Here is a 26,347-nt window from a genome sequence, read left to right as displayed (position 1 = left end):
GTCGACTCGACTTAACCCGGAGTCGACTCCCCAAACTCTGGAGCTGACCTGGCACTTTTGGAGTCGACTCATTCCAAGGAATCCATAGAGGTATTCTTCAACTTTGCTCACTCGAGTCGACTCGGAAATTCTGGGAGTCGACTCGGCGCTCAGAGTCCAAACTCCCGATCTTCTGTCTTTTGGCTCGTGCAGTCTTGGAGTCGACTCGGACTGTTTCGGAGTCGACTCGGCTCTCAGTATCCGAAAAACAGTCTTCTGTCTTTTTGGAATAGCGCTGCCTTGGAGTCGACTCGAACTGTCTTGGAGTTGACTCGCCTCTCAGAGACAAAAATACTGTCTTCTGTCCTTTTGGGGTCGCGCTGTCTCGAAGTCGACTCGGGCTTTGCGGGAGTCGACTCGGCTCTCAGTGTCTGAAAGTTGCTCTCTGACTTTTGCCTTGTATTACACTGAGAGTCGACTCTCGCTTCTTTTGAAGTCGACCTGCCAACCATCGGAGTCGACTCGCATTCCTCAGGAGTCGGCTCGGCTCTCAGGGTCCAAAATAACTTCTCTATCTTTTTGTCTGTAACTCCCTGGAGTCGACTCATACTACTTTGGAGTCGACTCGGCAAGCATCGGAGTCGACTCGCGCTCTTCAAGAGTCGACTCGCTGACAAATTTTGAGTTGGGTCTTTCTGTTCGTCTGTCTGTTCTCAGTCGGAGTCGACTCGTAATGTTCCAGAGTCGACTCGAGCCTGTGCCAGTGCTTCTGATACGCTTGGAGTCGACTCGTAATATCCCGGAGTCGACTCGAGTCTCAGACTTTGGTTCATATTGACTTCTTAACTTATCCAAAATGTCTTGAACCAAATCTAGAGACATTTAACCATAAATTTAAGAGAATTTCACTGAAACACTAGATTGAATTCATTAGTACACATAAGATATACTCAAATGCTTTGAGCTCATCAAAATCAAATAGGGTTATAATCAATCACTCCACAATCTCCCCCTTTTTGATGATGACAAAACATTGAGTATATGTAAAGTGAATTGCTCAACAAACAAGGAGATTTATAATAAAATTTTAAAATGAATTCAAGTGTCTGGTTATTTAATTTATCCAAACTTGAAAGGTGTGAAACAATAAATTTTGAAGTTAAAGCTCCCCCTTTCATTTGGAATTATATAAGCCTTCATGTCATGCAATCAATTGTTTGGCTTATATATATTTAATGATTTTGCTTTCTAAAAAATTCAGATTCTCCCCCTCAACACATGCATTCAACTTTGTTTTGATTCTCTGAATTTTCTTTTAGTGCATTGAAGCTTTTGAACTTAAATTTTTGGTTTTTAGAGAAAAAATCTGCCAATTTGTTCTTGAGTATGATTCAACTAATCTCCGAATATCCCTTGAATAGATTCTGGAGATTACTCCATTAGGAGCCCCAACAGAGAGATAATGAGCCTCGAGGTATCGAATCCACTAAGAATAAATTATTGTGTGTTTTAAAAGTTTTCTTTTTATTGATTTTCATTGATTCCTTTAACATATCTATTAAATATATTTCTCCCCCTTTTTGTCATCGTATCAAAAAGGAAGAAAGCAGAACACATAAGCAATTAGAGATTAATGTGCACAATAATTGAAGAAAATTGTCTACTCATTGTATTGATGTATATGTAGGTACACTTGAGAATACAAAGAGTAAAGCAGTAAATACATGTCGGCGAATAAAAGTCGGGAATTTAATATTTTTACGTAGTGCTAGCTCTGTGTGTATGAACAAAAACCAAGTCTTTAAACTTGCAGGCTTTAGGTGCCCACGAACTTTGTATAATTAAGAAAAAAAAAAAGGAGAGTTTCTCTATTTTGGACTTTTATCTCTGATACAGATATAACAAAGAGATGCAATAAAGAAAATTTGACCTATGATCTTGTGAGAGGAAGTCCCATTTGATAGAAAGTTAAGGTTTTGTCTAGTGGCTGATAGCTTTGAGTGCAGTAAGAAACCCATTCAATGATCTTAATGTTTTCTAACCAAAACATCTATTCATATAATGTTCTTTGAAAAAGATGCCAAATAGTATTTCCAAGGCAAAATAGTGCCTGTTTTGAGATGGATGTAATAAAATGCAAATTCATTGATTCATTGGTGCATTGTCCTTACAACGTAGTTGAATCAATTTATCCTTTCTTTAGCAAAAGTTTTAGACATTTTTGCATTTTTTAATTACCTAAAAATAGATAATTTCTATGAAAGTTTTTTTTAAGAGAGTGCACTATTTATCTCAGAAAATGGTCTATAATTATCAAATGCTATACTTATATTTTTAATAATAACTTTAATATTTTTATAAATAATTAAATTGAAAATTAAATTTAAAATTTCAGAATGATCTAAGAACTTTTATTAATGGAAGGCTTTTTAAATATCTGTCCCATGTTCACAACATGTAAAAAAAAAATTGTCCCAAACAATGGTGTTTTAAGTTGAGTTGATTTACACTATACAACAATTTTGGGTTGAGATTAGGTGGAACCCTAGCACGTTCAAACCATGCCCATTTTGGTCCTAGGATGTACAAATCATTCCATTTTAAGATTAATTTTCATTTAAATTAAATTATTAGAAGTTAATAGCTAGAAACTTTATTAGTTAAGGTTCTAGGTTAATAGTATGTACAAATCAAGTTAATAGCATGTTAATATGGTCATTTATTTTTTAAAAAAGTTTGTGAATGCCATATAAAATTACATAGAGTTACAAATGGAATCGGATATTCGGATACAGATCGGATAGTTGTCTATCCATATCCATATCCATTTTTCTTTGACGGATATAGATACAAATACGGATATTAGTCGGATGCTCAAATTTCTAGCCATATCCAGTTAGATTCGAATACGAAAACGGATCCAGATGGATATTATCCGATCCACTTTCACCTTTATATCCATTTAGTATCTGTATCCGTATTTGTTGAAAAATATAGATATACCAATATCCGATCTATATTCGATCCATTTTTAACCCTATTTGAGTGCCATATTAAGTTCTTACATTATGAGGATTTAGCATTGCTCCCTTATCAGATTGAAGTGCTATGTCAGAGGAGTGCATAAATATAAGTTGTATCATTTATCAGACATAATTTACATGAGTTATTGAATGTATCCTGTATAAGCACTGCCATGCCTGATCATTGGATTTTTGTTATTGGTAATGTATGAATGATACAATCAAAATATTGTCACTCACCCTAACATACTGCCAGTACTATGTGGCCATTAAGTAGTCAATTAGGAATCAGGACTAAATGGGTATGATCTGGTTTCTTGTTTCCACTCCTCTATTCACGTTGGACTACCTCTGACGGCCATCTAACACAATTCATTGTTTTCATTGATATCTGCTCTATGTTTGATTAAGGACAGGAATGAAAAATAGGATTAGAAAGGGCCTACATTGCAGTATGCTTTGCTTATCAACTGAAAAATGAGTCAAATTTTTCCTTGCCAAAATTAAGTCTTTGTTCAACTGGTATGCAGAGAGAGCAAAATCAACTTTAGTGAGAGAAAATTTTTCCTTGTCTAATTTAATTCTTTGAAGAAAATGCAATCCAACTGAAAGGGAAATTGATATCAGTAGAAAAAATTTATTGCAAGTGTCTGTCGCACCCTAAATCCTGGATATAATACAACCATGGTACTGAGTGGCACAGCCGATGATAACATGAAGCCACAATCATAATCTCTATCTGTTTTAATACATTGCTTTCCCTCCGATTGCAGGTAAGGATAATAATCTTACAACATTTATTTAGAAGAGATAATAAAAAGAAGCTGTAGTCTAGCCTCTTCGTTGCATTGTTGAATCTCCTACATCTTACACTGTTTCTTGTGCTGCTCTGTATTGTTATTAAGTGTGTAAACCCTTTCTATATTTCTTTTCTTTTAGAATTTGTACTCTTCCATGTAAGTCCTGAATTTATACTTATTTTGCAAGATCTATGTTACTTCATATGCTCTTAAGGCATTCAATATCGTTTGCTATTATCCTATCTCTACTTGAATACAAACAGATGTATCTATATGATATTTGTATTCAAATTGCAGTTCAAAGGAACTGATAGTTTCCCGTCTTTAGATTATATTAATTTTAGATCTTTATATTATCGGAAAATACAGAGAAAATAATTACCTACAGAAATACTATCAATAATGCCATTAGTTTTTATTTTACAATTTTTTATGTTATTAATTTAAACATGTTTCAAACAAGTTGGATTACTTTACCTAAGCATTCATCCGATGTTTTCTACTTCCCAAATTGCAGCATTTACTTGACATTCTCCTTGAATGTATTGGTGAATGATATTCTTTTATTTTTTTTTGGGGGGTACATGAATGATATTCTTTTCAAATCATTGATAGCAAAGCAAATTTCCAGCAGATAAATTACAGGAGCTACACCCTATTGGTATTCATAGAATTGTGAGAAACTATGCACTGCCCTCAACACTTTCTGATGTTTCTGATGACGAAGAAGAGATCCAAGATGACACAGATGTATGTTCTGAACAACCACATCCTCTCAGCAAGGCTTAACATTTGCCCATGCAAACTGAGCAATTATGCTTCTGGTCATGCAACAAACCTATATAAATAGTGTTTTGCTATCCTAGACTATTAAGCCGAATCAACCTTGTGGCAATCTTAAGCTGAAGTCTACTTTAGAATGTAAAGAAACTGTTACCAATGATTAAAATTGGCCAAGACAATCCAGTATATTCTTCCTATCCTGTGCTAGGTAACATAGGATATATAGATGTTCAACAGTTCCTGCTTTTCCTATTTTATTATATAACTATTGTATTGTGTGGGAACAGTTTTATTATATTGATATATTATTTTGGTCCCCAGCTCAACATTTGCCTAAACCACTTTAGTTTTTAACTGGGATCAAGCAATTTCAATGTTTTTGACTTGTTCTATATTTGAGGCTTATTATCTCATTTCTAAACAATTTGACCTATGCAGATATAACTACCCAAGCATGGAGTGCAATATTATGTTTGGATTTGATAGGTGAGTCATAATGCTGCTAGAAGCCTTGCATATATACTTTTATTTATCTTTCTTTCGTCTTTCTGGACTATGTTAGCTAATTACTATATCATACAGACCTTCTGTAACAGTCCCAGAACTGCAACCCATGCATCATGCAAAGAAAAAGCTAGTTTCATAAAATAGGTGTTCCTAAGATGTTCACCAAAGCTTGGTTCAGTTGGGTGAGAAGCCTCAAGCCTAAGATGTGTTAGAGAGCACCTCAAAACCACACCATGGGGCAACAGAGCAGATCTAATGCCTCACAACCACGCGATTTGCAGGGGATACATCATTTTGTCATGGCATTTTTAAGCAATAATGTACAAACCAAAATACATTTGCCACATAAACTAAGCCCACAAGGCTGATTACCTCAAACAACTCTAACCAAGATGATGATTATGCTACTCATAACTATTTTCATTTTGCTGAGGCAACTTATTTGCTCCTGAATGTCATTTTCCTCTGAACAAATCAGGTAATGGTGTCTCCAGTTATTCATCGATACTGTACTGTGTGGGAAAGGACCAAGAAAAAAGATAGTATATATGTACAGACTTTTCTGACACTTTGATTATTAGCTAGGGTTAAGGCTGCACCCCTGCTGACCAAAACAGCATTCATCATCGGTGGCATTAATTTCTAGGTATATTGCAGTTATCACAGTATGATTCCTGCAGATCAACAATACTTCCCACTTGATCACTAAAATTCTAAGAAAAAAATAATGGAGGAAGAAGAAAAGGAGTGATCATCTTTAAATTGCCAACCAATCCCCCCAAAAAGGAGATTTCATAAAAGCATAATAAAAATTCAATTTTCCAAAACATAGTCTTGAATGGTGGCTAAAAGACATGTTTCTTCAATCTAGACAACCCTGCGCTGCAGAATACTATCATGCCACCAGCACATGCATGGGACTTCATATAATACATCCCTAGATGAATTATCTTTTCTTTGTTTTTTTTTTTTTTTTTTTTTTTTTTTTGCGGCAGTTGTGGGAGGTTCGGTCCAACTAATAATGGTTATTCCTTGATCTGCAGAGGATGAAGCTTCTGAGATTGGCTGCTAATATGCGGGTCCTTGGAGAATCCAAAATCCCTAAACAGGCCCTGCAAGTGAACAGGTAGAACACAAGCTTCGTCAACAAATCTTAATCAAAAATAAGCTGATGAACTAAAATGTTCTTCTGTAAGGGCAACAACTCTGGTGATGCTAAAACATTACTCAGAAAATTCAACTTTTGCATTAGCATTGATGATATTAATTATGATAGCTAGTCCATTCTAATGATAATCGAGAAACAGGTAAAATCTCTTCTTCCATAAGTCCAGCTTAAAATATTGTTACAATAGCTTTTTTTTTTTTTAATGATGATTCAGACCCATTGGTTTCATGGCTAGATATTCTCACCAAACATCATTCCACTCTCTTGAATTGGCTTTAGACTGGTTTGCAGCATAAGCTATTTTTTTAAAGTAGCATTCTTCTCTCTGACGCCTTGAGGCATTTCAAAGATTCCACCCATGTAGTTGTATAAAACATGAATTGTAATATTGACAACACTTATCAAGCTATTGCATGTTGAAACTTTAAATATAAGAAAAATATTATAAATTAAGGAAAAAGGGACAAGGGAGAAAAAAAAAGAATTTTAAATTATACTTAACCAGTGTGTTCATCGAGCCTGGATCCTTCGAGGCTAAAATCCCGTGGCTAAAATATTGTACAATAGTTTTTTTTTTTTTAATGATGATCCTAGCCATTCAGACACATTGGTTTCATGGCTAGATATTCTCACCAAACATCATTCCACTCTCTTGTATTGGCTTTAGACTGGTTTGTAGCATAAGCTATTTTTTTAAAGTAGCATTCTTCTCTCTGACGCCTTGAGGCATTTCAAAGATTCCACCCATGTAGTTGTATAAAACATGAATTGTAATATTGACTACACTTGTCAAGCTATTGCATGTTGAAACTTTAAATATAAGAAAAATATTATAAATTAAGGAAAAAGGGACAAGGGAGAAAAAAAAGAATCCATGGCCCACATCACATGGGCAAAGTATGGCCATACAGAATCCATGCTTGTGTTTTCAGTTTTATTATCTTTGTTTTCATGTAGTGGAAGCAAGTAAAATATGCCTATATCCACTTCAGATATCTGAGCTGCTGAATGTATTTGCTACCAACCTCAGCATCATTAATTGCGCAAGCCACACAGTAATGTTCCTGGAGGAAAAGAATTAATTTATTAGAAAATGCCTTTGACGATGAATGGAGATGCTGCTACTTAGGTAAAGGCTAATGAGATACTACAATGTTGACCTGAAATCATGACATTAACCATTCCACATTATATTAAACATGCACTTGCCTGCATCATGTACCACTCTTCAAACTCATCAAACAACTCTAGCCGTTCGATCCTGCAACAGAGTAAAGTTAGAGGCTATTATTACCTTATTATTCGGATGACTTATTTTAGCTTCATGCTTAGTTTTGGACTCATAAATGCAATTCATGCCTTCAGTGAACTGGGGCCAGAAACTCAGGTTGTGGCAATACAATTTACCCATATTCAGATTTAATAGAGTATGATAGTCATATACCATCGGTAATCATAGTAGAGCTGAATAATCAAGAAGCAGCAAGAAGGAAGGCATTTAGAAGCCAACTTTGCAGTTGAAAAATGAGTTGCATCAATTTTTTACTTTTTTGTGAAAAATACTTGCATATTGCAAACCTGTCCAACCGCACAACATAAATGAAATTAGTGTGTGCACACGTCACCAAAGTCAACGTCCAGCACAAACATGAAGTTCCAGAAACTACTATTTAGCTTAAAACAGCTTTCAGTGGTAGCCCAACCAAGATTTGAAGTCTCGGAATCAGGCACCAGACTGGTATGTTACTGATTCAGTATGATATGGTCAGCATAGCATGGTAAGCACCCCATATACCGAGATAGCTCCCGACCCCATTTCTCACTTTTATCATGGTACCATCTGAAACTGGGCAGTACGGGTCGATATGTGACACACCCCAGTTTTGGACAATATCGGGTGGTAGGGTACAATTTAGGCCGATATGGATCGATTCAGGGCCTGTATCGACCCGAATGATGTTTTCGTGCGGATCCCATATAGTGCTCAGTAATCATGCCTAAAATGTATACAAATGACTCTAATATTATAACTTGAACAACTACCCATTTTGTTATGCAGCCGTGCATGGTAAGGAGTTTGTCTGGCGATGATAAGAATAGTAGTGAAGTAAAGAAATGCAAAAAACCAAGAGGGAAATGACAGAATATGAACCATGAGAAAATCTTATGTGAAGACAAATCTTGGTGCTCATTTTCTTCCTCTAGCATGTAGCAAACAAAATAACATTTCTAAATTTCACACTGCATTTATTAAAAGAAAGTTGTCAGCATTGTTAGTTTTACACCCTCTGCAGCAATTTTTGTATAATTCAATAAGAAAAATCTTACCTGTGTTTTTCTTGAATTTCGATAAATTCATTATATATCTGCAGCATATCCCATGCAACAGCTCTCTGCATCATCAAATATTAGAGGGAGTGGATCATGAATTTTAGCTTCAATATGTGTAGGCATTGTTTATATCTAACAAAGAGAGAGTCTTTTGCTAGAAAAATGCCATCTATTGAAAGAACACACCTGCCATCCATGATCAACGAAGAGTTTCTGCTTAGATTGTAAGCTCGGTGTAGCATGTATACCAAGGAGAGGGCATCCTCGACTCTGCAAAACAAGCCAATATGCATACATCACTTCTATGATTTGTCCGGGCAATTTTTTATACATCATCAGTTAATAAATAAAAAATACATGGTAAAGACAATTATCAGAAATGCAGAGAATGAAAAAGAAGCATATTTAACAGGATCATATTTAAAGAAAAGGGTAAATAAAAAAAAATAGAAACTTGAAATCTATGCCAAGGAAGATTGAAAGCCTACAAAGTGGTTTTTGATGATCTATAACCTCAAGATAAAAGAGGGCATAGGTGAATGTTGAATATGTATGTTATGTTGGCAATCAATAGAAATAAGTTGTGACGATAGTCGAGCTAAAATGAGAACATTATTTCCAAGATTGAAAATAGACATGGTTGCATTGATTAGGAAAAAGGGGCAAGCTTGCATAGACCCTAACAGCACTTTAGTCAGAGAATCTTGGTAAGTCCAAGAAATTAGTTTTTTTTTTTTTTTGTGAACCTATCAACAACTTAAAAACTGGAACCAACAGGTTTGATACTTAGATCATAGCAAAACATCATACCATGTCATTGAAGCTGTTTTTTTTGTGCACCCTCTCCAATGCATGAGTTTAAGGTCTTGGAGACATGGTTTTTGGTTTCTAAGAATTGTTAGTAGTGAGATCACGACCTATGATGTGGATCTCCAATTTGGATGGTCAATAACAGCTTTTTGTATTATTAAATCTTGTACCAGATATTCAAAGTTACCTATGCCATTTAGATTGAAAATTAACCAAATCAGGCTACAGATTCTATTAAATATTAAAATTGAAGAAATCATGAAACATCTTATTCAGATTCTGATTTGGTAGCAAGCAGGTGATTAACATGGATCCTGCTTGAATTGTCTGGTTAAAGCTAATTTATAAGCTGATACAGTAGGAACAACAATCACATACAAAGTTCATATCAGTGCATCAGGTGCACCACCGCAAACTATTGAATTTTCCCATTAAAACAGGTTAAAAAAAATCTTATATTTATTCAGTAATCATGTCAGCTCCGACTGCAGAACAGACCATGCATCCCTCAATTCTCCCCCTTCTTTCTCATGTTTCCTTTTCTTCTAATTTCTTCACTCTCTTTCTTTTTCATTATTTCTTTTCCCCTTTTCTTTCCTCTATTACACTACATTCCTTGAAAGAATATTTTTCACTACAGCAATTTCTGTCTGAGGTTTTAAGTTTAGTGCTTCCAATGAAGAAAGGGTTCAATCTCAGGAGCACAGAGCAAATCTTGAGCCCCAACATAAACAACTGTGGAAGGGCACAAGTTTCCAGCTGACCTAGTGCACATCTTAAATTATAAAGAAATTGTTTAAAGTCTTTCTTGACTTCTTGATTAGCTCCACTGCCGTACTGTTGGCATGTACAATTAAAAGCTCAATTGGCTGCAATGACAATAATATCAGATTCATAAAATAGAATACTTACACAACTGAGATAAAAAAAAAAATACAATCATGATGATAAGATAATTTATAATACCTCAAGATTTTTTATCATTTGCTCTCCAAAAGCATCATCAGGATGGATCTAAGTAGCAAACCAGGGAAAATTGTAATACCTCCAAAAATAAAAGCTATTAAAGTAGGCTGACATCATGGCATGAAATGGAAATCAACCTGTTCATATAAGAAAAATACTGCAGTCGAGAATTTTTTGGCAGCCCATCCAACAATAGCATGGGTCGAATCTGGATCCAAGTATATTAAAACGCACTCTGCAATTATAAATGTTGGCAGGCTGATGGCAACATGATCAAAATGAACCAGTTTAATATTTCTCAGACATAGATTTTTTGCATCCTATAGTAGAAAAATCTCAGTAACATTAACATTTAGATTTATATCTTGTAAACATGGCAACATATGTTAATTTTAAGGCTAAAGTCCGAATGTCCCACCTTAATGATAGTAGTGCAATCTCTATGTATTAAAACAACTGCAATGAATAGTAGAATACCAAGTAATGCAAACTCACAATTCTATATTTCCGAACTAAAGTGCTTTCCTTTTAAAATTCAAAAATAAATCTAGAAAAAAATCTAGATAGAACCACAGTTATATGGACAGACTCGAGAATTAGATTCTGGCACTTGTCCAGGTGTCAGATATAAAACGGAGGACAAAGATGATGTACGTAGAACAAAATATAATTTAAATAACTTTTAACGTATCACCATATCTTCATTTACAAAATAATATATATTGAAATTTTTATGTTAATAATTTTAAAAAACATAAAACATGGTTTAATGTATTATATATAAATAAAATAATAAAAAAATATTAAAGATATTATTTATTAAGGTTTTCAATATACATGTTGCTCATTCACACTTTCCAACAAGCTTAAGAATTTCCAAATATATTTTGCAAACTTATTTTAGTACTCTGTTGAAAAACAAAACCTAATTGTAGTGGATTGAACTCATTGTAAGTCCAACTCTCTACCAACTTCTATAAGCTGGATATGTATCTGGCAAAGATTCTGGAAGCTGGATGCCACTGTCCAGGTAAGACACGAAAGAACAAAGAAACTTATCATTGTGTCATTGATTATGACCTTAACTTAAATCAAAATAAGGCGATAAATGGTCCACATTGACTTGATAGATATGAGAATAAGGAAAAGTGGGAATATGTACCTGGGATCCAAGTGAGCCAGACCTATGATGCTATCTAGTTTTTGGATATCGCGTATATCAGCAGAGAGTAGCTTGTAATGATCACTTAACACTTCACCTCTTTCTGACATAATGAAAAACTCTATCATGAAAGCACAAGAATACAAGGCATAATAACAACATAATGACTCAAGTTAAACAAATATATCATACAAAGAGCTTAAGTTCACATCCCTGGTAAAATGGTCTCATGCTCAGTCAAGAACTTGTGCTCCCGCATAGACATACAAAGAAAACTCAAGATATAACATATACATGGCCCACAAATATTATTGGCCTCAAGCAAATCCATAGCAGGGTTGCTTCATTGTTTAAAATGACTAATGTTATTGCTACATCAGATCTTGACATATGCCATTCAAGTGATTTTTTAAAAGAAAATATCGAATAAATGGTTCTAATTGCATCTCTATTTCCTTTCATATCTGAAATCATGAACGAATATAATCTTTGTCCAATATCTATATATCTTCAAAATGAGCAGATAAGGAAAGCAAAGAAGAGAATGTAAATATATCTTCCCCCCCTTACCTGGTGTTTTTTCCGTTCCTTCACTTGGTTGTCATTTTTATTTAAAAAAAAAAAAAAGAAACTTTCAGTGCATTGTGCAGAATCTTAGACATAGGTAAGAAATAAATTTGGGAAATAAATTTGGGACAGATTTCTTATTCTCTTTAGACATAGGGCCCATGGAAAAAGGTGAGAGGATTCAAGCTTGGATGTCAGCTGCACGAAGCTGGGCCCAAGCCTTTTGCACTATATATAGCAAGTGTCACCTATGTTATAATACCATTAGGTCTTGACACATGCAATCCACATGTTTTTTTAAGAAAGTAATTAATAAAATGGTTCTAATCACATCTCTCTTTCTTTTCATAATTGAAATCATTTACAAGTATAATCTCCATCTAATATCTATCTTATCTTAAAAGATAAGGAAACGAAGATGGGGATGTAATTATATCTTCCCCCTTTAATAGTGTTTTTCCCCTTCCTTCACTCACTTGTCTTTGGTTTTGTTCATTTTCTTTAGGAAAACTGTGAAGGTCATGCAAGAAATAAATTTGGGATGGATTTCTTATCCTCTTTAGACACAGGGCCTGTGGAAAAAGGTGAGAGTTCAGGCATGGAGCTCAGCTGCACGAAGCCAACCCCAAGCCTTTCCCATTATCTACATATATACAGTAGTAGATAACAGTTTCATTCAATGCATTTCCATTGAATAATGAGCATCAATGACGTAATATAAATTATAATTACTTAAAAATATAATTTTGCAATCACTACAGTAGCATTATGTAATGGCCATAAATGCAATCCTTGATATTACAATTGTTCAATATTATATTGTTCATTTTTATCTAAGGCCACTAATCAAATGTATCTTTAAGATCATTGTTTAAATATAAAATACTCATGATGTTGCTATACCACGGCCGCTATATGACAAGAAAGAAAGCTAGCATTACAAGCAACATTTTGAACCAAAATACATTCTTCAAACTTATTTGGCTTGTCAACAGTCCTTGGGATGGTCTATAACAGTTTTATACATATATACATATATACAGTAGTAGATAACAGTTTCATTCAAGACATTTCCATTGATAATTAGCATACATTGTATAATATAAATTATAATTTCTTAAAATATAATTTTGGAACCACCACAGTGGCATCATGTAATGGCCATAAAAACAACTCCTGATACTGCCACTAATCAAATGTATCTTTAAGATCATTGTTTAAAGACAAAATACTTACAATGTTGTTATAACACAATTATGAGCTGCTATATGACAACAAAGAAAACTAGTACTACAAGCAACATTTTGAATCAAAACACATTCTTCAAAATTATTTGGCTTATCCGCAGTCCTTGGGATGGTTTATAACAGTTTTCCAGGTTCTGTTGGATTTGTGGATGAGGGCACAATTGAATCAATGGATGATTTTGGATTGTGAATGTTTCGAACTTTAATTTTATGACTGGTACAAATGGCATTTGTTACAGAAAAGAACAGGTGAAACAAATAGGAAGACAAAGGGAAAGAACAAGAGAGTATACCTTTTATCACCACAGGAAACAACTAAATTTGAAACTAATTTATGAAAAAAAGGTAAAAGATAAATAAAAAAGAAAAGAAAACAGCACAATTTTAAACCAATATGTCCATCAGTAAAAACAGATTGACCTCTTGTAAATTAATTAGAGTGCTGATTGCCAGCACCACTCCACTCCCTGCTGAGAGCACCAGTTCCCCATAGCAGTCAGGGATTGGTGTGGTATACGGGGGTCACATGGGAGACAAGCAGGCCCCCTGTGCCAACTTACCAATCAACGCACACAAGGACTAAAGCGGGGATGGTGAAGCATTCTTCGATTAATTAAGTTCTCACCTGAAGTATGAAAGCCCATCCAAGCACATATGAACCACAATAATAATGCTCCACAGACTTCAAAAAAACTCATCCACCTTTAGGATCCACACTATCATAAGATCCTCAATGGACAAAGTAATGGCCAAGCTTCAGCTGCATTTGTTTCCATATGGACTGATAACTTACAAATGTATAGTCAGGATGGGATCATTAACCACTGCATTGATTCCAGCAAGCCACATATACGAAGGAGTCAGAACTGACTCACAAGACCTACTTTTACAGAACATAATTTGTAATTCCCATTCCATCAAAGAGATATCTGATTTCACTTGTTCAATACATCATCAAAGCCGAGCTCCACATGATCTTCTCCACAAAAGCCACTTATGGGATCCACGAAGTAATGCAACAAGAGCAACATTTGCTTCATGACTTTATTCTGATTGTTTTTTAAATTTTGATTAAAAAAGGAAAACTTAAACCCATCAAAACTGCTGAAAAAGTGGAACATTATTTGCAGATCTAAGAAAGAAACCAAATCCTCAAACCTTGGCTACACTGCATGTGTGACTTTGCTGACACAGCTATCATTTGTTTAGTTCATGTATTTTACCTAGCATCAATTAGCAAAAACATAACAAGTATAAAGTACCACTTGCCTTGCCACTAATGCTTAACTAATGTTGACCAGAGATTAATGGTCGAATAGCCTATAAAGTGCTGTCCAAGATCGGTCAACTTTAACGAGATTTAGCAACCTGTCAATGTCTAAACCGGCTGAGTTTTGTTGACTTTGGTCACCATCAGCAAAATCAATGACAATCTAACAAAAATAAGTCAGTGATGATCAACTACATAATAAAATTAGTGGCGAACAATTATGTCCAATCAGGCAACTATGATGAGTATCAGTCAATTATCACTAATGTGGTCCATGTTAGCTATTGATGATTACATATGTCTTAGGTCAACTTTGATCAGTAACAAACAATTGCAGCCAACAATCAGCTCTGATGAGTATTAATCAGCTCCAACAAATTTTCCAATATTTCCTTCTAATACTAGCCACATATTAGTGCAAGAGAAAGAAAATAAAAAATTGTAAACTTACCATTTTTCCGGACCACTTTCCATGGCAACTAATCAACAATATTGGCTACACTGTCTTACTCGGAAACTCTTCAAATTCTTGAAGGTAAACTATATCTAATGCTGTTCTGAATAATCCCAACCGGGTGATGCAAGACCAATAGGGGATGGCCTGCAATGCATCAAAGGACCTAGGGAATGCACTGGAGTAGGAATAGGTCTAGTTAGATTGCTTGTTGTCGTGAACCTGTATAGGGGACGGCAATGGTCAATCTCCAAGATCAAGGACAAATAACAACACCAAATAAACCCAACCTAGGGTTTTGTGATAGGAATGGATAAGAGGAACTAAGTGTTAAAGGGTCTTAGGATAAACAACGGGGTTTATATTGATGTATTACTAAAATTCAGTACCGTCTAAGGATAAACAATAGGATTTATATTGATGTATTACTAATCACTAAAATTCAGAATTGTGCATACAGAATAAAGACATATAATTATACATAAAGATAAGAGAAGGGTCATCTAAAGGGGGGAAGAAGAGATATCAGGGTGAGGGGGATAGAGAGAGAGGGAAGGATCCTTGAACCTTCAATTCCTTTCACAAGAAAAACCGGCATATATTATCTTTCGCTCGAAACCCTTTATAAAGATTCCCAAGCTTGACCCACAAATTACTGAATTTCAGTCTTTGGGGGTTCCTTGATAGATAGAATTCCCTCAATAGAATCTCCAAAACAAGCTACCTATCGACCCCTAACAACCCAATGTACTGTAGCATCATTATTTATGCCAAAAAGCGATGTGTACAGAACTGATTACCCTATCTACCTTCAGACCTCCAAAACTTAATGACTCAAAGATCTTATGACAGCGTTCACTGGTTGTTTTTGGACTCTAATCAAATTAAGGGCAAAAGCACTATGGGTTTTAGTCTAAGGCCTATAATTAAATGACTTTGGATCAGCAAATTTCAGACCATTAAATGCATTAAAATCTACTCCAAAATCATTCGCTTCTGTTGCATAAATCTCAACCCAAGATCCAGATGATTCATCCTCATACTCAACCGTTGGATCATCAGGATTTGATGATGGAGGCCCACATAGGACTTTCATGCTATCATGTTGCTAGTTGGTTGTTCTAGTGCCCTTTGATTGATGATGAAAACGCTATAAATCATCCACTGTTTTAATCTTTTGCAATGGAGATATCTAATGGATCAACGATCACAAGATTCTCATTTCATAAATCTGCATAATCACAAATCTTACATATATTCTCGATCATAGACTCACCATATGAAGAACCTTCAATTCTAGATTCATCATTTTTAATGGTTCTTCAGGTTTGCAACTCTTGACCTGTGGTCTTGCCTCAAGGAATTTTTCAATATTTAAATGCTGCTACAATCAAGTTGCTGTAGCATTACTGACCGCACATCATTATTGATAGATGTCAGAAGATCATTGCTTTTGACACCCAACTCCTCATTCTTTATTATGATAAAGGGAAAGAAAAAAGAGGCAAATAGAAGATCAAGAAAGAAGAAGACAAGGTAGAACTCTTTTGCTGTGAGACCAAATTGATGCAGACTAATAGGGGATGCCCTGCAATACATGGAAGGACCTAATGAATGCACTGGAGTAGGAATAGGTCTAGTTTGATTGATTGCTGTCCTGAACCTTTATATGCAACAACAGAGACCAATATCTCAGATTAAGGAAAATAACAGGTCAAGTAACCCTTTCCTAGGGTTTTGTCAGCGAAATGGAAAATTCAGAATAGTGCATGCAGAGTAGAGACATACAAGCAAAATAAAAGACAACAAAAACATGATATAGAGGAGAAGGAAAAAGAGATATCAAAGAGAGGGAGCGATGGAGAAGGGGGGGGGGGGGGGGGGGGTGCGCGCGCACAGAGAGAGAGGGAGAGGGAGAGAGAGAGAGAGAGAGAGAGAGAGAGAGAGAGAGAGAAGGAAAAGTAAGTGATGAACCTGACCTTAAACCTTCAATTTCTTTTATATGAAAAACCATCATACATTGTCTTTTGCTCACCCTCTTTATAAAAATTCCGAAACTTGACCAACAAATTATTGAATTTCAATGCTTTTGGGACTCTTTACAAACTCAACTCAACTAAGCCTTAATCCCAAACTTGTTGGGTTCGGCTACTTTTGGGACTCTTTATGAAGATAGAAACAAATGCCCCAAAGAATCTCCAAAAGAACCTACTTATGGACCCTAACAACCGATTGTACTCTAGCATCACTACTCACGATGCTTGGACATAAATGGTACCAATTACATTTAAGGACTTAAAGATCTCATGACACATACTTGACTATTATTGGACTACAAACAAATCAAGAAAAAGAGCCTAAAAAATTCAGTCCAAGGCCTAGAACTAAAGAACTTTAGATCAGCAAATTCAGGCCATTAAATGCATTGCAATCAATTACTTTATTCCAAGGATTAAGGCATCAGCCATACCGGCCTGATACTACTCCGTACGTACTATGCCACTAGGTGCCAGTACTCCCACAAGATGGGTTCCACAGGTAAACTGATCCCATATCAACCTCTACCACCCAAAGTAGCGCATAGTGTTAGTGCTTCATTTTTTCTTGGCTCATTTGAATCAGCCTTGTGCTAAGCATGTACCCCCCTCCCCCACAAAAACCACAGGACATATTGTACCAGCCAGTGACTGATACTTGCGTGTATCTTGAGTTTAAAATTAGGGGTGCAAGTGGTACCCAAAACTTTGATAAACCAACCGATTATTTTATATAATCGGTATCGATACATATAATTTTTCGATAACCTTATTGGATCAAATTCGGATTCTATATATAGAATCTGATTGCATATGAACCAAAAAACTTGGATTTAGCTACGTTAGAATCCAAAAACCAAATAACCCAAATACTGGAAAAGCAAACTATATATGCAGTATAGGAATATAAAGAAAATTGGCTCCATGATTTGTGTCAATTCCTTTTCTTCATATTTGGATTTACATTTTTTTCGCATGTGTGCTCTCCTTAACTCTTGCCCACTGCTATTTTAGTTCCAAATCCCAACCGACATTGGATTTTCATTATGTTTCAATCAAATTAAACATATATAGAAATTAAAATTTAAACTTTTTCAAAGGTGATTTGACTTTTTCCAAAAAACAATCATTCACTTCCCATATCATGCTTCCTTCATATTGCAATCTGTCACAAACAATTGTGATAAGAGTCCTTTTAGTTTTGCAAAATGTTGAGCCTTGGACCTACTAAAATCATGTGCCAGATCAAACCTAAAAAAAAAAAGAAAAAAAAACTCAAATCCAAACTCAATGCAAGTTTGGAGCTTACTCATTTTGATGGACCTGAAACCAAATCCAAACTTGATTTTTCATATTGAGTTTGGGTATGGACACATGATGGATATGACCTGAATCCAGCCCATTCACATCTCTATTTCAAATTCTTATTCCCAGATCTTGTTCGATTTTTATTCCATATGCAAAACATGGCCTACTAATCCTTCAAATCCACCTAAATTCCTAAACATATAGCATATATCAAATTTAAGGACGCCATCTTTTCTCCATTTCAAAACAAAGGAAGAAGAAGAAACTTGATCAACAAAGTTTATTTTTACAACAGTTTTAAAGAAACTTCATGCTACATCTGTAGAATAACAGCCCTTCATAATTTTGCCCAACAAACATGAATATCAAGTGAAAGCATTCCAAGAGCTTAACTAAGGAAGATACTTACATAAATCTTCCTCAAGTGAAAAACTGAGCCCTAATCTATAACAAAAATAATTTATCAGGTTTCAAATTAATATGTTCACATCATCCAATAAACAAGGGGTCATTGCTTGGAACAACGGTAAAAGGCTTGTACTACCAAATGCAATGGCATGGGTTCAAGTCTTGGAGCAGCCACTTTGTGCAAAAAAGGAAAAAAAAAAACAAAAGTTAGGTCTGTCCCTTGAATGCCCCTCCCAAGACCCCAGACTGCAGACCATAACTAGTTAATGGCTTTTTTTTACAGCATCCAATAAACAGTTCAAATTTTCTGATATACAGACATCCTCCGCATCTGCCACCAGATATAGTTTCAAATAGCATTGACATGCTGCAATTCCCTACTTTGATAACTTAACTTCCACAAGGATTTAATATATTGTCTGTTACTTGAGTGTCATATGGACTTGACAAGTGATGAGGTATTTTTTGTAACTCAGATTTTTATGGAGTATTGGATAACATAGCAATTAATTGCTTTGTCATTAAATCCTCGTAGCCATTATTTCCCATTTTTTCTTTGTATATAATTCCTATGAATAAAATTCAGCCAATATATGTTTTTTACTTCTATGATTATGCATCTATGAAGATAAATGGTCAGTGAATTTAAAGTGCAGAAACACAAAAATTAAGGAGAGAAAAAGGAATTGCAGCACAAGTAGATTAAAATATGATGATAAAACAACTGTTGAAAAACATTGTTTTAACAAGAGTTGACTTACCTATTGAAATGGATGCTTCTGGTCCAACTTTGTCTCTTAATAGGCTATAGCGTTCTACGAGAGCTGCCTTTTTACTGGTTACCTAATAAAAATGAAAAGAATCAAATATGTACATACATTTGTAATGGAATTGAAAAAAATTAATGCTTCAGAAGACACTTATAACTTGGGATGGCATGCTGATCAGGATATTAGAACATCTAGAACAATTAAAATAAAATGTACGCTTCAAAAGAAAAAATCATGGAAGGGGCATTTATAATTTTTATCTCCAAAAACTACAAATTCTTCATCTAGTGTAGCAAAAGATACTCAGGGTACAAAAATGAACTAAACATTCACTAATCGATTATTATAAAATTCTCATGCTTTAAATTCATACCTCCTTAAAATCCACTTCTACATAAAGATGTGGTGCAATCCCTTCATTCTGTAAAAATAAGATAAAATAAGATAAAATAAATTCAGTAAAAAGACCAGGATATTAGTGGCAGACCGAGCAAGAAAGGAAGACTCAGAAAACCTGATTGGAATTTGTTATGTATTTTAATTTATAAAATTAAATTAATATCAGGTGCAAAAGATGATCAGAGAGCATCTGCTTCCCTGGATACCAACTCATTCCACGCTCCCAAAACACTGAGACAGTCTCTTCTTGGTTATGAGATTTGAATTAACATCATAAAGAACAGAAATACACATCAAGTATAGTTGGAATCAATTTAGATACACAAATTAGATGAAAGAGTGTCACGCACCACCAACTGAAAGTAGGTTGTATCAAAGCCAGCTCCAAGAGACAAAATCTGTTTCTTTGTCTGAATGTTGTCATTGTTGTGTCTCTCGGACTTGAGAAACTGAAGAAGGAGCTTCCGGAGAGCAACCCAACGAGCATAGTACCCTTAAAAATGCCATTTGAAGTACCACATGAAAAGTTATTAATATTGAATAATCTGAAAGATGAGAAATAACAGATTTCTAGGTCCAGATGCAGGAAATCGAACCACGGTTGATTATGGGCGCTCTCTTTACAGGTCTTCTAACAAACAAGTGAACATATTCATCCTTCATGTATCCTTTATTCACACAGGACCTTTGTGAGCAACAATATAATAATTAGTTCTAGCAATAGAAGGTCACAATAACTGTTTAATAGAACTTCATCTGCAAAGAAGTTAAAAGTAGAGCAGAATCACATAATGGATAAAAGACAGTGACTGTAGCAACTGATATGCCAAACAGAAAAACATATGATAGCAAGATGCCTGCAACACAATATGCTTCTGACATGCATTTTACGTAAGTAAGTGTGAGAAATATAAGGGTCAATATGGACAGGACGGTGGTGCTGCCATCATAATCTTGTAGGTCGTAGCATGGTACGCTGAACCAACCGGAACCGGTCGGTACGGTATATAATTTCAATTCCGACCCAAAAGGATCAAAACCGAATGGTTCCGTACGTGTACCGGTACGAATCGGCTCGGTTTGCGCCGGTACATACCCGTACTGGTGGGAACCGGCCCGGTTCGCACGGTACAAGCCGGTACCGGTGCGAACTAGGCCAGTTCGCACTGGCCCAAACGCGAAACCCTGCGCGCGGGGAAGCGCGCCCCGCTTGCGGAAAAGAGCGTCCGCACGGTTTTCTGCGCTGGAAACCTCGCCCACGCAGTTCTCCACACTGGGAGTCACGCCCGCGCACACGGCAGCGCGTGCACGCCCACACGGGCTCGTGGGACAGCTCGCCTATGCGGGGAGCGCGCGCTGCCCCGCGCGGGAGATTCAATGCCACAAAGTGGCATTAAATGCCACGCGCGTCCGTGCGGTTTTTTTTTTTTTATCTTCGTCGGTACAGTACCGGTTCGGTTCAACACTGTTTTGGTACCGTACCGATACCGACGCCCATCGGTACGTCTGTACAATCAGTACGGCGGACCTTGGGTCGTAGTTTACATATAGCTGCCCGACTGATTCTACCATAGAAGCCAATGATCGAAATTAACTCCCCCCGAACACAGCATGAAGGTAATTAATATATGATTTGCAACAAATTAAAGGTATGCACAAACATGGTGTGAGTATGAACTGAAAACTGGTAGGTTCTTCTTCTTGTTTCTTTCAATTTTTTTCCCTTTACCAGGCAATATCATGAGGGTTTTGGTAGCTTCTTCATCTTATTTTCTTCTTTCTGCATGGACTAGATAAGTACTATTGCCCCTATATTTTTTATCTTATTATGCCTAGGAAAGTTTGTGAGGGTATTTCTAGTATTTGTATTCAATTAACTAAAGAAAAGTGATTGGCACATGGTTTTGAATGGGTATGGATCATTAAAGCAATATTATCTTGCTCATGTAGATTCAGCCTGCTCCACTGATAGACATGCTTAACAACATATGAAATTTTATAAGAAAAAATCTGCACTTATATGGAAAGAAACTGAAACAGGCTTGATTTGGGAGCTTTACTAGCCCAAGACTTAAGACCAAAGTCCACCAGGCTGCCAAGGCCAAACCCATAGGCTAGAAGATTCTACCAACTTTTGATAGCTCAATGTCAACCCATTGACAAGAATTACTTAGCTAATAGCCAACTAACTGCTAGTTGGCTCCTTCCTATGACAACTTAATCCAATTCACTGATAACCATTAATTAGTTGTTTCTGAGGTATTTTAATTGCAAACCTCCTTTATAAAAGGAGAGAAGATGGCCTTTGTAAAGGCATGTAACATTGTACGCTAAATAACCTGTCTAGGTCCTAAATTTGGTGAGATGTCAAGCTCCTGAAGGAGTGTTTCCTCTTTACTAGGTGTTGTTCCTAGTAAACGCTAGGTGTGATTCCCGGGTCGAAACCTTTAAGGAGAACTCTATAATGGAAAGCTTTTTGAACTTACTCCAAACTAATGACCTTCTTACAAAAGTACATAAACCACTCACTTTAAACACCTAATGACCTGCTTTTTTAAATAAATTTGCAAGATATCTTATATCTAAACACTCCTAAGATGTTCATTAAATTAATGCAAAATAATCTCACTATCCAAATAATTAAAAAGGAATTTTAGTTTTTTATATAGAAAAATAAATGGAGTGGATATGGCTCAGATATGTGCATAAACAAATCCATATTCTATTTGTATTGCAGGCACGCACATGAATGTTTGCATAGTTCAGATCTTGAAGCTTATATTTGTCCTTGTAGGATGACATGAAATATGAACTTGACATGAATACAACCATATCTAATTTAAATAAAAATAAATACAATTGGGAATGTGGAAGATTTCTTATACAAAATAGAGGTTCAATAAGAGTAAATTGGATTGACTTAAGGCTAACAGACTTATCCAATCAATCAAATCACATCTGGAGCCCAGCTTATACCAATATGGAGCCAACCACACAAACCTGGAATTCACATGCCTCCTATAGTTCAACCAAACGGAATTGGGGTCGGATCTATCAAGTTGGTTCATTGTTGTATCTTAAACTCCTCACAGCATTTTGATCATGAAACCATCTTTACTTTCATCAAGCAAAAGGTTATGCTAGGTAGGAGGCCCGTAAAAGAGGTATGGATTTAGTTTCAATAAGTCAGATCTGAAAATGAATTCCAGGTTGCCCAAGGCTTCATATTGAATTAACCCATCAACAAATCAAGCTGACATTTTCCAACCCAAGCCTGGCCTCAGCTAGATGCACAATTACTCAACTCGGCCAAACAATGGGTTGGCTCTGGTAGGGTTTACATCAACCCAGTTCAAGTTGCACTAGTCAAGTTAATAAGTTGTCTCATATGCTTTCTTGTCATCTCATGCATAATAAGTTCCGATCATATGGATTTTTAGCAAAACTACATAATAATGTTGGTTAAATCTTCATGAAATTATGTTTTGTTTTATAAAGATTTTTTTTTTTACATCCATGCCCATTAATTAAGACATAATGACAATCTTATCCAAATCCAGATTATACAAATGTTCATTAAATTATATGTATTCATATCCAAAATATAAGAGCATAACCATATCAACATCCAAGGTCAGATGACTTCAAAACCATTCATCCACCAAATTTAATCACTTGACAATTGAAATTCGAAAAGAACACCAACACAGATTCAGCATCTCAGCATGGACCTAATATGATTATTGCATCTGACAGCAGTGGAATCCGATGGTGATATCCAACAATGACAGAAGTATTAGCAGAAGGAAAAAAAAAAAAAGCCTCCCCCTTCCCTTTCCACTATATTCTCTTCTCCCACCTTCTGTTACTCCTGTTCCCTCTACAAACCTTTCCCTCTTTTTTTATCTGTTTATTTCATCCTTTTAAGCCACTGTTGCTGCTATTAAGGCACCAAAACTAATGGCGGCAGCAGCAGGTAGCAAAGATATATGCTGTTTATTATAATGTGCCAAGAAACTAAGAAGTTGTGGTTGCCAATCAAGCATCAACAATTTTTCAAACATACCTTCTCCGTATATACCAGTGGGATAGAGTAGAGAAAGTCATGCCCTCTCTAAAACTCATCAAAGTTCTCAGAGAAATCACAGAAGAAATCAACCATATGTAGCGGCCACACCATTCTTTTTTAATATCCTACTAATTTCCATTTCTTTTAATTGTTCATTTAGTTGACACATCATCCCTTTTAATGTCCTATTAAATTATTTATCCTCCTTAATTTTGGCCATAATTACGCAACATTTTTAGTAACATTCCCCTTAGTTATTGTAAAGCATCAAATGTTTTCAACTTCTAGTTTCCCACTATGACACTAGCACGAGACTCATAATTCAATGACCAATATAAAACCATTCAACTTCCTCCCACCACACAAATTCAACTAGTCAAGGAAGAGCCTGGATTCATTAACTACCAAAACAAATCATTCAGCCATTACTTGGATGCTCCAATAAGCTACCTTTGACATAAAAACAATGTCTACCAAAGCTGAGGAACAATTGATAACCAGAGGGTTTGTGACATTAAAACCACACACTACAGCACAGAAACCAAGAAATCCCCGATTCAAATCCTCAAAATTTAGCAACAGCAATAACTCCTACATATTACAGAATACCTTATCTGCAAGCATTTGCATATGTTTTGTATTTCCAATTTCTCTAAACAGAACCTGAACTCCAAATGCTCCAATCTGTCCCATTACCTAGCAACATACAACATCCAAACATGCATAAATCACCAATTTTAAATGGAGAAGATAGAAGTTTCTATGTGGATGATGAATCTACCACCTGCATGACCGCCCAAACAATCCCATACTTTATATACAGTTCTACCTCAAATTTAGGGATTTTCCACTCCGCAACTCTGCCTATTTTCTTTAATTTTGTTTCCTCTCATAGTTGTCGTACCTCTATAGAAGATTTATTCTGGCGTAGAAACAGGGCATCTTAGATTGAAGCATATAAATTATGAAGCTTAAAACAATATCGATCTAAAACAGCACGCCATGCCTAAGATATCAACCCAATCAAGTTATGCCATGAGAACATCGACGCCTACAAATATAAAAAGTGAAGCAATTCGAATAAGAAAAACAAAAGGAGCAAAAGTATTTGTATTAAGAATGGGAACAACGGGATCAGCGAGTTCAAGATATAGAAATCATGACGAAGAATCTAACTGATATTATGAATTTTGTTATGTTCTTTGGATTGGAAGGGAAAGAGGGAAAAGAAAGAAGAGGGGTGATGGACACGCACAGCTTGCTGGCGGCAGCATCGTCGTTGGTCGCTTGAACGGCGGCGGTGCTGCTGCTGCTGCTGCGGGAATCGGCCGCTGCTCTCTCCATCGGCTGCGCAGTTCGCTGATTCGCCTTTGAGTGGGAAAAAATCCTTCAAGATAGCAACTCTATCCTGTGTCTGGATTTAGAAAAAGATATAATTCCAAACCAGAGGGATCGAAAGTATAACACAAAGACGAAAGAGGGAGGAAGGGTGGAACGGCCAGGTGGGGGGCCGCGGGGCGCCGTGGGTCCAGAGCACCCCTTGTCTTCAGAGATGTGGGCCGAACTGGGCTTAATCCAAAGAGGTCTAAACGGGCTTCAACAGAAGGTGAAGACTTGACCTTTTAACAATAAAGATTACTATTATTGTTAAGCAGGTGAAAGCAAATGGCAGTCATCTACTTATATTATCAATAAAGATAGTCTGATTCTAATACTAAAAAATTAAAAGTGTTTACACCCCAACTCAACAATATAGCTAGCAGCCGAAAGCAAGCACCATGTGAATCAATTTTAATGGAATCATGGCAAGCGAGAATCACATGACTTTTATTGGACTAAGTAGAGTTCAGTTGTCGTATATCGCACTAAGGGTGGAGACAAGCTAAACAAGTAGAATTCGGCCATAACATAGAAAAACAGGTTGAAAGATTGAACCTTAGCTATAATTAACTACAAAGCATGTGAAGACGGCCCGTAGAAGACTGAAGTGACTGAATCGGTCCTAGAGGTATAGGAGACTGTATTGTAGGCCGAGAAAGAAGAGAGACAGCCAACGCAGGCACCTTGGATAAATTAAAACCAATAAAAATTGATTATCGGTTAGTGCGAAGCAACATGATGACAAACGTGGGGTAATAGAGAGCGGTTAGCATCAGTTTCCAAAATGGACAAGAGTAGAGGCCAGACGTAGAGAACAACCGTCAAAGTGGGCACTTATCATGTTTTAGGGTAGTTTTTTTTTATTTTTCTATAAAATAATGGAATTGTACTTTTTGTGGGGATGCTTTAA

At 36.0% G+C, this 26,347-nt stretch overlaps 1 protein-coding gene across 7 annotated transcripts; it reads right to left on the bottom strand.

Annotated features, from left to right (window-relative positions):
- Positions 1 to 5,820: 5,820 nt before the first annotated feature.
- On the bottom strand, positions 5,821 to 25,578 carry LOC103698572 (leucine carboxyl methyltransferase 1 homolog). 7 transcript variants are annotated; one of them, XM_089929474.1, is made up of 14 exons: positions 25,313 to 25,578; positions 24,667 to 24,979; positions 20,585 to 20,673; positions 20,339 to 20,481; positions 19,963 to 20,010; positions 19,581 to 19,662; positions 11,530 to 11,632; positions 10,505 to 10,625; positions 10,368 to 10,415; positions 8,778 to 8,861; positions 8,589 to 8,653; positions 7,470 to 7,521; positions 7,286 to 7,324; positions 5,821 to 6,204 (listed from the first exon to the last, which is right to left on the bottom strand). In XM_089929474.1, the coding sequence occupies exons 3-14, from the start codon at positions 20,649 to 20,651 to the stop codon at positions 6,118 to 6,120; spliced, it is 939 nt and encodes a 312-aa protein (XP_089785600.1). In that variant the 5' UTR covers positions 20,652 to 20,673; positions 24,667 to 24,979; positions 25,313 to 25,578; the 3' UTR covers positions 5,821 to 6,117. The 7 variants fall into 7 exon arrangements, 6 of the variants coding, with proteins under 6 accessions (XP_089785600.1, XP_088573972.1, XP_088573973.1 ...); XM_088717846.2 differs by having other exon boundaries at positions 24,667 to 24,753; XR_016399765.1 differs by lacking the exon at positions 24,667 to 24,979 and adding an exon at positions 7,705 to 7,838 and having other exon boundaries at positions 6,098 to 6,204.
- Positions 25,579 to 26,347: the final 769 nt, after the last annotated feature.

The sequence above is a fragment of the Phoenix dactylifera genome, chromosome 3 (genome assembly GCF_051530095.1).
Source record: "Phoenix dactylifera cultivar Ajwa chromosome 3, Ajwa_hap1_PhDact_Kaust_v1.1, whole genome shotgun sequence".
Lineage (NCBI taxonomy): Eukaryota > Viridiplantae > Streptophyta > Magnoliopsida > Arecales > Arecaceae > Phoenix > Phoenix dactylifera.
The sequence above is the reverse complement of the archived record's forward strand: the minus strand, read 5'-3'. Positions and strand labels throughout refer to the sequence as shown.

Coding starts and splice junctions, on each gene's coding strand:
- LOC103698572 (XM_088717844.2), bottom strand. CDS start 25,401: ATGGAGAGAGCAGCGGCCGATTCCCGCAGCAGCAGCAGCAGCACCGCC. Junction 7,522..8,588: donor GAAATTCAAGAAAAACACAG/GTAAGATTTTTC, acceptor ACTCTGTTGCAG/GATCGAACGGCTAGAGTTGT. Junction 7,325..7,469: donor AAGAGTGGTACATGATGCAG/GCAAGTGCATGT, acceptor CTTTTCCTCCAG/GAACATTACTGTGTGGCTTG.